Source organism: Macaca fascicularis, chromosome 11 (genome assembly GCF_037993035.2).
Source record: "Macaca fascicularis isolate 582-1 chromosome 11, T2T-MFA8v1.1".
NCBI classification, from domain to species: domain Eukaryota; kingdom Metazoa; phylum Chordata; class Mammalia; order Primates; family Cercopithecidae; genus Macaca; species Macaca fascicularis.
In genome coordinates this window covers 102939604-102957270 of record NC_088385.1, presented here as the reverse complement: position 1 = coordinate 102957270, position 17667 = coordinate 102939604, and the positions used below count along the sequence as shown (strand labels likewise).

The 17667-nt window shown below is 40.0% G+C and overlaps 1 protein-coding gene across 1 annotated transcript in view; it reads left to right on the top strand.

Moving 5' to 3' along the window:
- Positions 1-17667, top strand: part of CCDC38 (coiled-coil domain containing 38) — a 60842-nt gene that overhangs the window by 4986 nt on the left and 38189 nt on the right. The window contains exons 2-4 of the mRNA XM_005571906.4: positions 6295-6395; positions 7982-8147; positions 17145-17209. Of these exons, the coding sequence (XP_005571963.3) occupies positions 6295-6395; positions 7982-8147; positions 17145-17209 (332 nt within the window). The remainder of the gene's footprint in view (positions 1-6294; positions 6396-7981; positions 8148-17144; positions 17210-17667) is intronic.

The following is a 17667-nucleotide window of genomic DNA, read 5'->3' as shown; positions in this document are numbered from 1 at the left end:
CAAATGTTTCCACATTCTAATCCCTGGACCCTGTGAATACATTATGTTATGGGGCAAAAGGGACTTTGCAAATGGGTTTAAGTTAATTACCCTGATATGGGAAGGTTATCCTGGATTAGCCAATGGGCCTAATATAATCCAAGAGTCCTTATAAAAGGAGGATCAAAGACAGAGAAGGTGATGTGACAATGGAAGTAGAGACTAAAGTGATGCACTTTGAAGATGGTGGAAGAGACCACAAATGAAGGAATGCAGGCAGCCACTAACAGCTGGAAAAAGAAAGGAAATTGATTCTCACCTGGAACCATCAGAAGTAACACAGCCCTATCAACATCCTGATGTTATGCTCAAAGGACTAATTTCAGACTTCTGGCCTCCAGAAGTATAAGAAAATAAATTCGTATTGTTTTAAGTCACTAGGTTTGTGGTAATTTGTTACAGCTGCAATAGGAAACTAATACAGTGAGGCAGAGAACAGAAAGGCTTCTCCCAAGGTTGTTAATTAGTAATGGCAGGGATTTGCAAGGCAACTTAGAGAAGAATATAATAGTAACAAAAGGAGAGGATTAGAGTTTAGAGTTTAGAGGAGCCAGGATTCAGCTACTAGCATTTGACTTGTAGAACTAAGCAGACCTCTTATTGCTAAAATGGAGTGTTGGAGAGAGTTTGAGCCTAGTGTCCAGTTTGCTCAAGAGCTGGTAGAATGAGACTCTTTGTTGAGGCAGAAGACTATGATTAATGGTGGAATTTGATGTACATTGCAGGTATGGGGTGCTGTAAGGGGTTGAATGCAGACCCCAAAAGATATTTCCACCAACAGCCTGAAAATGTGACATTGTTTGGAAAGGGGGAGCTCTGCAAAAGTAATTAAAGTAAGGATCTCAAGATGAGATCTTCTTGGATTTAGGACAAGTGCTAAATCCAATTACTAGTGTCCTTATAAGAGAACAGAAAGGAAGATTTGGGATACAGACACTCAGAGGGGAAGGTCATGTGAAGAATGGAGGAACAGATTGGAGTGATAGATCTACAATCCAAGGAATCCCAGGAATTTCACTACCAGAAGCTAGGTGAAAGTCATGGAACAGATTCCCCCTCAGAGCCTCCAGAAGGAATCAATGGTGCTAACACCTTGATTTTGAACTTCTGGCCTCCAGAACTGTGAGAGACTACATTTCTGTTGTTTTAAGCCACGCTGTTTGTGGTAATCTGCTACAGCAGCCCTAGTCTTCTGTGACTAGGAAAGAAATACAGGGAGAAGGGTTACCTAGGGGCTAGTTCATGTGGTGAGTTTATAATATAGGAAATTTGGTGTAGCGGGTTGAATGGCGGCCCTCCAGAAATGGTTGGCCTTCCTATTCTAACCTCTGGAACCTGGGAATATGGCCTTATTTGGGAAAAGGATCTTTGCAAATGTAATTAAGATAAGGATCTCAAGATGAGATCCTCCTGAATTTAGGGTGGGCCCTAAATTCAATGATAAGTGTCTTTAGAAAAGAAAGAAAAGGAGAAGGCCATGTGAAGTTGGAGGCAGAGGTTGGCGTTATCCAGCCAATGAATGTCTAGAGCCATCAGAAGCTAGAAGTGTGGAAGGATCCTCCCCTAGAGGCTTCACTGAGAGAACATGGCTCTGCCAACACCTTGATTTCATATATCTGACCTCCAGAATGGAGAGAATACATTTCTGTCATTCTAAACTACTAATTTTGTGATATCTTATTATGGAAACAAGAGGAAACTAATACACTTGGTGTTCAGAAATTTAATTTTCTTCTATTTCTCTGTAACTGAAATAAACTCAGCTTTGAACTTGGAGGGACAAAAATATCATCTTGTCAATTCCAAGACACTTAAACTTGGTCAGTAGAGATTTTAACTCAGGCTTTAAAGATTTTAAGACACTTGGGATAGGGCAGAATCTAAGTTTGTAGAGTTTCTCTTGGAAGAAGAGAAGGCTGATCGGGGAAGAGGTGTCCAGCCCACCAATAACTCATCCCCTGGAGGACAACGGTGGCTCCATATTGGGATGTCTGGGGCCCAGTTCTGGCCTGGGACTGATGGTATATAAGGCATAGGTCCACAGACTCTGGAAACACCACTGTATTAGCCAGAGCTCTCCAGAAAAACAGAACCAATAGGAAGGAGATTTCCTATGAGTAATTGGCTCATATAATTATGGAGGCTGAGAAGTCCCATGGTTTGCCATCTACAAGCTGGAGGCCCAGGAGAGCTGGTGATGTAATTCCATCAGACTCAGAAAGCCTGAGAAGCAGGGGAACTGATGCTGTGAGTTCCAGTCTTAGCATAGGAGAAGATGAGATGAGATGTCCCAGTTCAAGCAGTGAGGCAGAAAAGAAGAGGTGACTTCCTAATTCCTCAGGCTTTTCTACTCAGACCCTCAAGAGATTGCATGAGACCCACCCACATGGATGAGGGCAGTCTACTTAACTGAGCCCACCAGTTCAAATGCTAATCTCACCTGGAAATACCCTCACAGACACACCCAGAAATAATGTTTCATCTGGGCACCCATGGCCCAGTCAAGTTGACACACACGATTAACCATCACAGGCACCCGGCCCCACATCCTTTTGGGTCCTCAATCTCTGTTGCTCCCTCCTGGTCTCCAGCCTGCTGGCTTTGCGCATCCACACTCCTGCTGTCCCAGAGTCCAGCTGCCTGGACCCACCCTCAGCTGTTTCTACTTCATGTTTTTAAGGCCTAAAATTTTATGTGCTGCCTTGACATATTTCAGCCTCACAGGGCCCCAAAAGCCTAACCATAAATCCTCCTGCTGTTGCCAAATATGATCTCCACCTACCAGGAAAGTCTGCCTGCCTAGCTAGTTCCTCTATCAACTGGACCAGCTGCATTCCACCTGGTCTTCAGCCTAATGGGTTTCACTGCACTGTCAGCCATGAAATTATTCAAACAAGTCAATCACATCCTCCTGTGGGGACCAGGGGACACCTCAGCCTTTTGTTACTACAAAGTTGCCTCCCACCACTGGTGATTCACTGTGCTCCTGAGCGCAGTTCCCATGTGGCCCTGCATTGCAGGCAGCATTCTCCTCCCCCAGACTATGAGTATATATGACTTATAAATTGCTCTCAGTCTCATCTGTCCAGTGTTGGGTATCATGTGTTCAGCCATCTCATAGTATTTAGGATGGGGGATCCCTCCATCACCATCAGGGTGAATAGGAGATGATCAGAGTACTCTGTGTTGAATCCAAGACTTCCACTCTGCAATTTTCTTTCCCTCTAACCCATGACTTACAGAAAAATGTCTGGAGTTTCTATAATCCCAGCCACTCCCACTTTCTATGCTAAATCCTTGAGCAAATGGCTGCTTCTCAGGTAGACTTTAAGCTCCAGTCCATTAATTCCTTAAACTTTGGTCCACTAGCTCTTAGCCCTGGATATACATTACAGCCACCTGGGGGACTCTCAAAATATTCCAGTGCTGATGTTTCCTTGACCAATTAAGTCAGAATCTCTGGAGTTTTGTGGAGCCAAAGTGATTCTAGTGATTTGGGGCGAGAATCATTGAGTTTCTTCACAGGCCCTCTGCTTGCTGGGAGGATGTGGAGTCTTTTTGTGAGGCTTAGGTGGAAAGGGATGTGGGGTATGGGTTGGGGAATGTGTCCTCAGGAATCCTCTTCCTATCTCTGATTTAAGGTGTCAACTCCAGGCTCCCAGTATTCTTGGTCATATGGTTTGGCTCTGTGTCCCTACCCAAATCTCATCTCAAATTAGAATCCCCCCACATGTCAAAGGAGGGACCTGGGGAATGTGTCCTCAGGAATCCTCTTCCTATCTCTGATTTAAGGTGTCAACTCCAGGCTCCCAGTATTCTTGGTCATATGGTTTGGCTCTGTGTCCCTACCCAAATCTCATCTCAAATTAGAATCCCCCCACATGTCAAAGGAGGGACCTGTAATCTCCACGTGTTGAGGGAGGGAGGTGATTGGATGGTGGGGGCGTTTTGCCCCATGCTCTTGTGATAGTGAGTGAGTTCTCACAAGATCTGATGGTTTTATATGTGTTTGGAAATTCCTCCTTCATGTTTCTCTCTCCTGCCACCTTGTGAAGAAGGTGCTCGCTTGCCCTTAGCCTTCTACCAGGATTGTAAGTTTCCCGAGGTCTTCCCAGCTATGCAGAACTGTGAGTCAGTTAAACCTCTTTCCTTTGTAAACTACCCAGTCTCAGGGAAGTTCTTTATAGCAGTGTGAAAATAGACAAATACACTTGACTTTCATTATTGATTTTGAACACCAAGATTTCCATCGTGCCACATCCCAAGAATTAGAAAGTAAGAAATAAGAAATAAAGAGAGAGAAAGATTTTTTTTTGTCATATCAAATGTTATAAATAAAAGCAGGAAGTCCACGCAGAAATTCAGCTGACTTTTCTTTTACCTTTTTAATGGCCAGCCTTCATTTTTTATTAAGAGTACGAGTCCATGGTTTTTAGTGTATGCAAACATATGTGCAACAATCACTACAGCCAATTTTAGAACATTTTCACTCATTCAAAAGAAACCTGCATCCCTCAGCCATCAATCCCTAGGCCCCATCCACCCTCCAGCCCCAAGCAACCACTCATCTATTTTCTATCTCCATGAATATGCCTATTCTGGATATTTTATATAAATGGAATTATACAATGTGTGGTCCTTTGTTACTGGCTTCTTATACTCAACATGTTTCCAAGGTTCATCCACGTTGTAGCATGTATTGTATTTCATTCCTTTCTCTGGGCAAATAAGAGTTCCTTGTATGGAAATATTGCATTTTGTTTATCATTCATCAATTGATGGATATTGTATTAATCTGTTTTCATGCTGCTAATAAAGACATACCCAGGCTGGCTAATTTATAAATGAAAGAAATTTAATGAATTCACAGCTCCGCATGGCTGGGAAGGCCTCACAATTGTGGTGGAAGGTGAAAGAGGAGGAAAGTCACATCTTACACCTTGGCAGGCAAGAGTGTGTGCAGGGGAACTCCCCTTTATAAAACCATCAGATATCATGAGACTTATTCACGATCATGCAGCAGCACAAAAATGAACCCCTCACCGTGATTCAATTACTTCCCACTGGGTCCCTCCCATGACACGTGGGAATTATAGGAGCTAAAATTCAAGATGAGATTTGGGTGGGGACACAGCCAAACCATATCAGATGTCTAGGTTGTCTCTATTTTTTGGCTATTATAAATAATATTGCTCTAAATATTCATGTACAAGTTTTTGTGAGCACCGATGCTTTCATTTCTTTTTGGTATATCCTAGCAGTAGAATTTCTAGGTCATGTGGCAATTCTATGTTCAACTTTTTAAGGAACTGCCAGATTGTTTTCCAAAGTGACTGCCCCACTTAAACATTCCTTCTAGGAGTGTATTTGGGTCCATTTTCTCCACATGCTCTCCAGCACTTTGTATTATCTTTGACTTCTTTTTTTAAGATTCTCTAATCTGGGCAGAGGCTCTCCTTCAGGGTAGTGGCTTTATCTGTTGCTGTTGAAATGGAGGTGTAAGGGTAATGGTGGCATACGTGTAGTGGTGAGAAGAAACATATTAATATCTCAAAATTTTATCCTATTATTTTGGTAAAGACCTCCTTATTTTATCAACTCATTCCTCATGAAGCAGTAAGAGATATGTCAGCGCTGTGGGAAACAGACAGAGACGCTGTGGCTCCTACCCAGGAGATGTGGAAGCAAGCCTGTCTGCATTCTACTGTTAAAGCAAACTAAATATGGCCTGAGAAGGACTCCGTACTTCTATATTTGAGTCCTTGGGAACGAACTGCTACCTAACTTAATAGACAGACAAAATTGAAACCCTAACTTAGAAGTATGCCCTGTAACAATAGCTGAGTCTTGGCCTAATCCCAGCAGCCGTACTTCAACCACTGATACACTACTGAGTGTTCAAACTGTGTTCAAATAAGGCAAACGCTGAGCTGTAACCAATCCAGCTGTTTCTGTACCTCACCTGAGATTTCTGTGCCTCACTTCCCTTTTTTTATCTATAAATTTGTTCTAACCATGAGGCATCCCTGGAGTCTCTGACTCTGCTGTGATTCTGGGGGCTGCCCAATTCACAAATCGTTCATTACTCAATTAAACTCCTTCAAATTTAATTTGGGCAAAGTTTTTCTTTTAACATTACCTTCTCAGAGACCCCTGCATCCCATTCATTGCACCCTGGCTGGTGGGAGACTTACTATTCTGGTCAGTAGAGGAAGGATGACAGAATTCATTCATTCATTCTTTCTTTTTTAACAGATAAAGTAAAGGATGGCTCAATCAAAGAGGACAGGCCTTATAAGATCTTTTTCAGAGATCTCTTTCTTTTCAAAGAAAATGAAATGGAAGCAAAGAAAACGGTAAGGTTTAATTAAAATCACAACCTCAATTAATGTTAGAATCATATCCACTTATATATTGCTCTTATGAACTTTGCTGGGCTAAGACATGGAGTCAACTAGACACAGGTGGTGTGTGCCTCACATCATGATGGGGAGACAGTACGAACACAAATGACAGAAAAACATCCAGCTGACAGTAGGCACCGCGAAGATCGCCACCTAATGGAGGAAGAGAGATACACCGCAGCAGTCCAGTAGGACAAGTATGGCACACTGTCCTTCATTGATTCCAACACCCACATTTCCACATTTTTTACATTTCTGAACTTGGTATCTAGCTTCCATAGATGGGATGTCATACATCACTGGCCGTGAGTAAAATAATAGCACATCTTACAATAAGTGGCAACTCAGAGTGGAGGAAATACAGTAACAGAGGCATGCCAAGGAAATAGAGAGAAAGGGGTGTTCATCTTTGTTGATGAGAAGATGGAAAAAAGGGTGTTAGTGGTAAGGAGATAAAAGGAGGTGGGTCTTCAAGAATCAGATATGGATAAGACAATGTATATGCGTGTGCTGGGGAAGGAAGAAGGGATGAAAGTGGAGGAGGGGGTGTTGTTTTCAAATTATGTGGTATGAAGCTAGATCAATGATAAGGCTAACTTTCCCACTGTGCCTTGCAGAGTTAATCTCACCACTGGTGTGGTCATCACACCTACATCGCCTGGTTCACATTTCAGTAGATTTACTTTCTTTTTTTCCCAGAGGTAAAAGTTGATTACAGGACTTTGTCTACCCTAATTAAGATAGGGAAATTATCTACAAATGCTCAACAACAGACTCATCTGTATGTGATGGTTCCTCAGCATGTGTTGTATGGTTTTGTGGAATATACTTAAAATTAAATTAAGAGAAGATGAATGAAATCACAAGCCTAATTTTTAAATATCTACTGGGAAGATCCCTTTCCTCTCAAGTTTTTAATTCCACAGAACCAACCCTTAGAATTTCCTTTTTTTTTTTTTTTTTTTGACAGTCTTGCTCTGTCACCCAGGCTGGAGTGCAGTGGTGTGGGCTCGGCTCACTGCCACCTCCACCCCCGGGTTCAAGTGATTCTCGTGCCTCAGCCTCCTGAGTAGCTGGGACTGCAGGCACCCATCACCACGCCTGGCTAATTTTTGTATTTTTAGTAGACATGGGGTTTCTCCATCTTGGTCAGGCTGCTCTTGAACTCCTGACTTCAGGTGATCTGCCCACCTTGGACTCCCAAAGCGCTGGGATTACAGACATGAGCCACTGCACTCAGCCTAGAATTTCCAAATTTTAACTGCATTTTGAGCAAGACTAAATTGTGAAAATGAAGCTGAGAGGACATTTTCCAGTCTTGTATTTGTGATGTACATATTTAATGAAAGTTAAATGGTCTCAGCTTCATATGAGAAGGAAATTAAAACAACACACATTCCTTCAAAGAGAAGAATGTGGGGTTGTTGTTTTAATGTTAAGATTTTTGTTGCAAATGTTATTTTCATATATGATCACTAATTTTAAGATAACATACTTTGGTATATTAAAAATTCTTTCCAACTTTTCCACTTGGGCAGGAAAAACTTATGAACCATAACATGAAAGTCTACCAGAAAACTACTTTTTCATCCAGAATGAAGAGTCGTTCATACCTGAGCCAACTAGCTTTCTACCCTAAAAGGGGTGGTAGGTCATTTGAAAAGTTTGGGCCAGGTCCTGCTCCGATTTCTAGATTTCTAGAAGGTGAGTTGAAATTACTCTTTAAGGACATCATTTTGAATATTTACTATTAATGTCAGGTTTGGGAGCTTTGTTGGAGGGTGATTAAAACAGACAGTATGCTCTCTTATAATGGTAAGGGAGTCTTAGTAAATGGGGATTGAGAGTTAGGAGAAACTCTATGTTAAATAAGAAAACATGCTTTTCCAAGATGACTGTTACTCATTTTCATAACCGTCCTCCCAGGAAGACAGTTACTGCCAAAAGAATATAGTATTAAAGTTTGCAAAAGTGGATAAAATATAAAGGTAATAACTCTGGCCATTCACACTCAGTTCTAGATGTCAAACTTAGAAAGTTTCTAAAGATAAAAAAGCCTTGATATCCAAGCCATAGAACTCATGCATCCAGAATGAGGACGCTAATAAAATTAAATGAGCTTACCTGATGTTGCAAATACCTAATCTGGTTTTAGTGACCTTTGGAGGCAACATGTTAAAATACTGCAAGATGATAATTACTGCTCAACAAAAGAAGGCAATCTGATTATCAAAAATGTCATAGGTGTATCCTACTTGTCAAACCAAGTAGTACCTATAAATGAGATAGAAAGTAATTTGAAGTTAATGAAAATAAAGTGATTAATGCTAGGATGATGGAGTAATAAAATCTTCCCCCAAAATGAATGTTTTCCAAATTTTTAAAATAAAAAGTTTAAAATAAGAAAGGAAAGAAGGAAGGAAGGAAAGGAGGGAGGAAGGAAGGAAAGAAAGAAGGAAGGAAGGGAGAGATGGAGGAAGGAAGGAAGGGAGAGAAGGACATACATCATGCTGTGATAACTTAAAAAAAAATTTCTCTGGATCCCAAAGCCGATGCATTTTCCCAAACTGTAAAAAAATTTTTCAGAGAACAAGCAAACCACTTAGGGAAGGGCTTTGGATTCAATAATTAATGTAGGAAAAGGAAGCCATGTTAACTTATTCAGAAGAGCTTCCAGGTGCATATATAATTGTATGTCAAAGCAGCAAATGATAGGCAGCAAGGTGATGCCAGGGCCTGTACCACAAGTTCTAGGGCATATCTGTGTTCAATCACATGCCTCATAATTTGCCTATGTAGAATAGTAAACCTTAGGTCATCAAAAGCATTTACAATTACATGTGATATGTTTTAGAAAGAGTTATACACCAAGTGGCTGGTTTAAAAAACCCAGGACACTCCAGCAGTTCTTAAATAACTCAAAAATATGGCTTTGCAGATGACCCCATTCGGCAGAATTGCTATTTAACAGAGAGATTACTGGTCTCTTAAGAGTAGATGTCTTGGATTAATTTTGGGTACGAAGGGAAAAAAAAGTAAATGGCATAGGGTCAACTCTTCAAAAGGAAACAGTAAAATGGTTTGGCATCATCTAAGGCAATCTGGGCTCTGTCAGCAATGGAAACCAGGTTGTCAGTTTCTGCCAACTGCACAGATAAGCAATTTGGACATTTTAACTTAAAATATACAAGTCACCCTCAGACTGTATATCCAATCAGGAGCTGATTTGAGTGAAACCCTTACTCCTTAACCTTGTATCCCCTGCCTGAATCCTGATTGAAAACAAACCTACATGAAAGCAGAATGAGCAAGCAACCACACGCTGGGAGGTTAGGTGACTTTATTTTTTGTGTATGCAGTAGTGGCAAACTGCTTGGTCCCCATCAAAGAAATCACACGCACAACTAAGTGTCAGAGACAGATCGGTTCGCCTCCGTGAGAGAAGTGCCATTTCCATCTTCGCACAGCTAGCAGCCTGACTCTGGTTTTGCTCTCAAAGCACAACACCTGGGATAGCTGCAGGACTCTCTGTTGCAGTATTCTATGTCCTCAGATCTCTCAAACTGGTCTTTACACCCCCAGAGAGTGGTGGAGGTGCCCTCAGGTCTAGGAATGCTAGTGCGTTGGGCAGGGTTTTATTATTCTTGGCCACTTGATTCAAAGATCTGCCTGACAGCTAGAATAGCCAAAACAGGAAACTTACTATAACGAGTCTACTTAGAGTTGAAGAATAAAATTCTATCAACTCACCCAGCTAGTACCATGTCAAAGTAGGCTGAAATGGTGAATATGGCTCTAATATTTAGTAAGCTGACAGCACAGGATTTTTTCGGATCTTGAAGTTTATTTTCAATTTGGCCAACCCATCAGAAGTGATCAAATGAAAGCTACAGTAAGCAGTTTCATTCTTTTCTTCTATTAAAAATGTTTGAGTAAATGGAACCTGAACCTAACCAAGTAAATATGAGGATTGAAGACCATGTTCGATAACACCATGAGGATACATTATGTCAGATCGATTACATGGGAAATTCTACAGAGAAATGGACCTCATTTCTTGAACAAATGAATGGCATGGGAAAAAAAAAGTTAGTGTGTGTAGGGTGTAAGGTGTGGAGAGCAGGGGTGGCTGTTGTAGATTAAAAAGACACTTTAGGATCCTTACCATAAAATGTTTAGATTTTAATTTTTAAAACTCCAAAAAGGTATTTTTAAGACAACTGGGAAGATTTGAATGCAGGCTGGGTATAAAATGACACCAAGGAATAGTTCATTTTGTTAGGGCTGATGGTGGTATTATGGTTATAATTTAAAACTTTTTATGGGCTAGAGTTACATATTAAAATATTTATAGACGAAATGATACAAAGGCTTGAATTTGCTTTGAAATACTCCAGTGAGGGAGACATTAAGGAGGGTGACAATAAATGAGACAAGATTGGTAAAATGTCGATAATGTTGAAGTAGGTGACAGGTACACGGGGGAACCTTATATGGCTCTCTACTTTGAATGTCAGTGATTCCCATAATATAAAGTATTTTTGTTTTGTTTCGTTTTTGAGACAGAGTCTTGCCCTGTCACCTAGGCTGAAGTGCAGTGGTGCAATCTTGGCTCACAGCAACTTCTGTCTCCTGGGTTTAAGCAATTCTCGTGTCTCAGCCTCTGAGTAGCTGGGACTACAAGCACATGCCACCACACCTGGCTAATTCTTTGTATTTTAGTAGAGACAGGTTTTTGCCATGTTGGCCAGGGAGGTCTTGAACTCCTGGCCTCAAGTATTCCACCCGCGTTGGTCTCCCAAAGTGCTGGGATTGGATGTGAGGGCGATCTGGCTGTGACATCTGTCACCCCATTGATCACCAGAGTTGATTTGGCTGATGTGGCTAGCTAGGCGGGTGTCTGATTCCGCCCTCACCCCTCCATGTGCATCCCTCCCAAAGCTGCGCCCTCAGTCAGAGAGGACGACCATCCCCGATAGGGGAGGACCGGTCTTCCGTCAAGGGCATAGGAAGCTGCACTCCCCTGCTAACACCTCTAAACAAGCTCCCAAAGTGCTGGGTTTACAGGCATGGGCCACCACGCCCGGCCTAAAGTTTTAAAATCTATTAAAAAGACAGCTGTGTGATAAGTGCTGACAGATTTCATATATATTTTATTTAATCCTCAACAAAACATCGTTAAATATTTTTGCCTCCTCTTTGTGTCTGATGAAAGTGGCTCACGGAGTCTGTCACTGATTCGAAGTCTCTCAGGGGGTGGAGAATTCAAGCCAAGAACTGTCTGACTCCAAAGCTTGTTGTTTGTTACCTCCCAATTAACATTATTAATGATCATAATAGTCATTGTTACCATTATTAACCTTGAGAAATTAAATGATTACGCATCCCAATTGTATTTTTTAAATAATAGCCAGTAACAATTATTAAGAAATTACTGTGTGTTTTTGTAATATATTACGTCATTTTCCTCTTACAACACCATGATGAAGTAGTGTATCTTCCCAGGCTTACTTATGCTTTGGTAATAAACCACTCCTAAATTTCAGTGGCTTCCAATAATAGAGGTTTAATTATCCTTCACATTCCAACGTGGGTGCTTTTCACTGGGTCTTCTGCTGAAAGAACAGTTCCTGTCTGGGATGTTGCTGGAGTTAGCAAAGGGAGAAAGGAGAGAAACAGGTGGTGGCTCTTGAAGCTTCTTCCTGGAGGCAACATAAATCCCATCCAATCCCATTTCCTGGGCTGAATCTGTCAACAGGCAAGCCTGACATCAACTTAGTGGGGAAACAGAATCCTCTCACAGAGAGGGGCAGCAAATATTTGGGAACAATAACATAATCAGCCATAGGCAGTATCCTCATTTCACAAATTAGGAAACTGAGGCATGGAGAGACGGTAATTTACTCATGTTCCCACAGCTAGTAAGAGGTGAAGGTGAAATGTGACCCAGGACAACGTGGGCCTCCTAGGCAGCACAGGCTCACAGGTTACTTGGAAATATTGTTTCCTTTCTACTTCTATTTGCATTTTTTTGCTTTTATTATTACTTTTTGAGACAGGTTCTCACTTTGTCACCCAGGCTTGAATGTAGTGGCATGATCATGACTCACTACAGCGTCGACCTCCTGGCTCAAGTGATCCTCCCACCTCAGCCTCCCCTCCCAAGTAGCTGGGACAAAGGCACACATGACCACACCTGGCTAATTTTTGTATATTTTTGTAGAGACAAGGCTTCGCCATGTTGTCCAGGTTGGTCTCAAACTCCTGGGCTGAAGTGATCCACCTACTTCAGCCTCCCAAAGTGCTGGGATTATAGGCATAAGCCACTGCTCCTGGCCCTGCTTTTATTACTATTTTTAATTGACCCCATAATAATCATGCATATTGATAGGGTACAGTGTGATGTTTCAATACATGTATACAATGTACCATAATCAAATTGGAGTAATTAGCATATTCATCACCTCAAACATTTATCATTTATTTGTGTTGGGAATATTCAAAAATCCATTCTTCTAGCTATTTTAAAATATGTACAAACTATTGCTAGCTATAGTCACCTTACAGCACTATAGCACACTAGAACTTACTCCTGTTGTCTAGCTGTACTTGTGTGCTGTTAACCAACCTCTTCCTATCCCACCACCCCTATCCTTTCCTGCTTCTAGTGACCACTATTCTGCTCTCTACTTCTATGAGGTCAACTTTTTTAGCTTAGGAGTGAATATTTAAATTCTTAAATTTTAGATTCAGGGGATACATGTGCAGGTTTGTTATGAGGGTATGTTTCATGATGCTGGGCTTTGGGCTTCTACTGACTGCATCACCAAGATAGTGAACATGGTACCCAATAGGAAGTTTTTCAACCCTTGCTCCCCTCCTCCCTCTCTGCTTTAGGAGGCCTCAGTGTCTATTTTTGCTATCTTTATGTCCATGTGTACTCAATGTTTAGCTCCCACTTACAAGTGAAAACATGCAGTATTTGCTTTTCTGTTTCTGTGTTAATTCACTTAGGAGAATGACTTCCAGCTCTACCTATGTTGCTGCAGAGGACATTATTTTATTCTTTTTTATGGCTGCATAGTATTCCATGGTATACATGCACCACATTTTCTTTATCCAGTCCACTGTTGATGCGCACCTAGGTTGAGTCTCTGTATTCGCTATGGTTAACATTGCTGTGATGAACATACAAGTGCATGTGTCTTTTTGGTAGAACAATTTATTTTTTGGGGGGTAGGTACCAGTAATGAGATGGCTGGGTTGGATGATAGTTCTATTTTTAGTCTTTGAAAAACCTCCAAACTGCTTTCCACATGGGGCTGAATTAACAATGTATTCCCATCAACAGTATACAAGCATTCCCTTTTCTCTGCAACCTAGTCGTCTGTTATTTTTTGACTTTTTAATAATAGGCATTCTGACTGGTGTGAGATGGCATCTCATTGTGATTTTGATTTGCATTTCTCTGATGATTGGCAATGTTGGGCATTCTTTCCAGTTTATTGGATGTCACTTGTGTGTCTTATTTTGCCTACTTTTTAATGTGGTTTTTTTTCTTGTTAATTTGTTTAAGTTCCTCATAGATTCTCGATATTAGGCCTTTGTCGAATACATAGCTTGCAAATATTTTCTCCTATGCTATAGGTTGTCTGTTTAGTCTGTTGATAGTTTGTTTTGCTGCACAGAAGCTCTTTAGTTAAATTAGGTCTGAAATGCCAATTTTTATTTTTGTTGCATTTCGTTTTGAGAACTTTGCCTAGGCCAGTGTTCAGAAAAGTATGTCCCAGGTTTTCTTTTGGGATTTCTTTTTATAGTTGGAGGCCTTACATTTAAGTCTTGAATCCCTCTTGAGTTAATTTTTGTATATGGTAAGAGGAAGGGGTCTAGTTTCATTCTTCTACATATGGCTAGCCAGTTTTCCCTGCACCATTTATTGAAAAGGGGATCCTCTCCCCATTGTTTATTTTTGTCAGTTTTGTTGACAATCGGTTGTAGGTGTGTAGCTTTATTTCTCGGTTTTCTATTTTGTTCCATTGGTCTCTTTTTGTACCAGTACCATGCTGTTTTTGTTACTGTAGTCTTGTAGTATAGTTTGAAATCAGGTAATATGATGAGTCCAACTTTGTTCTTTTTGCTTAGGATTACTTTGGCTATTTGGGCTCTATTTTGGCTCCATGTAATTTTTATTTTATTTTTATAAATTATTTATTAATTTAGAGACAGTGTCTTGCTCTGTCCCCCAGGCTGAAGTGCAGTGGCATGATCATAGCTCATTGTAACCCTGAACTCCTAACCTCAAGCAATCCTCCTGGATTAGTCCCGTGAGTGGCTAGGACTATAGGCATGCACAACCATGCTCAGCTAATTTTTTAATTTTTTTGTAGAGATGGGTTTCTTGCTGTGTTGCTCAGTCTGGTCTTGAACTCCTGGCCTCAAGCAATCCTCCCACCTTGGCCTTTCCAAGTTTTGGGATTACAGGCATGAGCTACCATGTCCAGCCTGAATTTTAGAAAGATTTTTTCTAATTCTGTGAAAAATGACATTGGTAGTTTGATAGGAATAACATTGAATCTGTAAATTGCTTTGGTAAGTGTGGACATTTTTAATGACATTGATTGTTCCAATCCATGAGCCTGGAATGTTTTTCAATTTGTGTCGTCTATGAATTTTTTCAGCAGCGTTTTGTAATTCTGATTGTAGAGTTCTTACACTTCTTTGGTTACAAATATCCGTAGGTATTGTGTGTGTGTGTGTGTGTGTGTGTGTATGTGTGTAATGTAAATGGGATTGCATTCTTGATTTGGCTCTCAGCTCGAATGTTATTGATGTATACAAATACTATTGATTTTTGTACATTGATTTTTTATCCTGAAACTTTGCTGAAGTTGTTTGTCAGATCTAAGATTCTTTTGGTGGAATCTTTAGGGTTTTTAAGATATGGAATCATATCATCAGTGAAGAGAGATAATTTGACTTCCTCTTTCCTATTTGGATGCTTTTGTTTCTTTCTCTTGCTGGAGTGCCCTGGTTAAGACTTCCAGTATTATGTTGACTAGGAATGCTGAGAGTGGAAATCCTTGTCTTGTTCCACTTCTTAGGGGAAATGCTTCTAACTTTTACCTCTGTATGATGTTAGCTGTTAGTTTGTCATAGATGGCTGTTATTATTTTGAGGTATGTTCCTTCCATGCCTAGTTTGTTGAGGGTTTCTATCATAAGGGGATATTGGATTTTATTGAATGCTTTTTCTGTGTCTATCGAGATGATCCTATGGTTTTTTGGGTTTAATTCTGTTTATGTGGTGAATCACATTTATTGATTTGTGTATATTGAACCAACCTTGTATTCTAGGAATAAAGCCCACTTGATCATGGTGAATTAACTTTTTGATGTGTTGTTGGATTCAGTTTGCTAGTGTTTTTTGATGATTTTTGTGTCTATGTTCATCAAGGATATTGACCTGTAGTTTTCTTTTTTGTTGTGTCTTTGCCAGATTTTGATATCAGGATGATACCAGATTCATAGGATGAGTTAGGGAGGAATCCCTTCTCTTTGATTTTTTTGGAATAACTTCAGTAGGACTGGTGCTAGCCTTTCTTTGTACCTCCGGTAGGATTTGGCTATGAATCCATCTGGTCCAGGGCTTCATTTGGTTTGGTAGGTTGTTTATTACTGATTCAATTTCAGAACTCATTATTAGTCTGTTCAGGGTTACAATTTCTTCCTGATTCAATCTTGGGAGGTTGTGTGTTTCCAGGAATTTATCCATTTCCTCTAGATTTTCCAGTTTGTTTTCATAGAGGTGTTCATAATAGTCTCTGAGGATCTTTTATATTTCTGTGGGATTGGCTATAACGTTACCGTTGTCATTTCTGAGTGTGCTTATTTGGATCTTCTCTCTTTTTTTCTTTGTTAATCTAGCTAGTGGTCTGTCAATCTTGTTTACTCTTTCAAAGAACCAACTTTTTGTTTCATTGATTCTTTGTATGGTTTTATTTTTTCCTCTCAATTTCATTGAGTTGTGCTCTGATTTTAGTTATTTCTTTTCTTCTGCTAGCTATAGTTACATTCTTATTAAGAGATTTTATTTTATGCCACATTCTGTTGGTTTTTATGAAGCGAACATTATTGAAATGTAGCATATGTATAAATTTCCAGAATGAAAAAAGCTTGAAAGGAAATATTTGGTATTTTCTATTGCTAGGTGGTAAAACTAGTTGTCATCTTTTCCTTTCCTGACATAAATTTGGTTTATGAGCCCAAAAAGATTTTGCCTAAGAGCTTTGGTTTTATGTGTAGATTGGCCAAACATTAAGATTTAAAATACTTCAGTCTTACTTGGTACAGAACAGGCTTAGGTTAGTTGTGTGACCTTGGATAAGAATTTTGACAGCTCTACACTTCAGGACCTTACAGACAGGATAGGGATAGTAGTAAGTACCTTATTCGGGTTGTTGTTAGGATTAAGTGATATGTTTAAAGTGGCTAATGAAGTTTCTGGAATATGATAGACATAAAATAAATTGTAATTACCATTATTAAATTAACTTGAGTGGTTAGGAAAAGGTTTATTTGAAGGTATAGTATTTTTAAAAGATCGGATACATACTGTAGAATAATTTAATTATATGGCTTTTATTTTATACAGCATTTTTAAGGATGATGCACAAACTTAAGTCTATTTCAACTTTCTTCACAGGTTCAGACACAAAAAGGACTGTCCATGAATTTATTAATGACCAGAGAGACAGGTTTCTGCTCGAGGTAGTAAAAATAACTTTGCTCCCCTAGCCAAATGGAAGACTTCTTGTGTAGTGTTGTCAAATATTTACCTTGACATTTTGCTTTTCTATTACATGTCCCAAATATATTGGTTGAACAGGTTGGTTTTTTCATGTGTTCATTAATTTGAAAAATACTTACTGAGAGTTTACTATGTGCCAAGCAGTAAACAAAGCAAAGGCCTGCCCCTCAAAGGATTTACATTCTAATATCCCAGACAAGGTTTTTATACTTCCTGGAACCTATCAGAAAAATTATTCTAGAAAATATCTGGTTCTAGTTTGTTCCTTTTTCCCCACTTATCTCTCCTATGACCAGGATAGCACCTGAGATGCCCTGTTTAATGCAGCTTCTCCTGATGCTTTGGCTGAATATGGTGGGAATCCAAGCACTCTGGAAATTCAGACAATTCTAGAATCCCTCCAGCTTTCTTGATACCT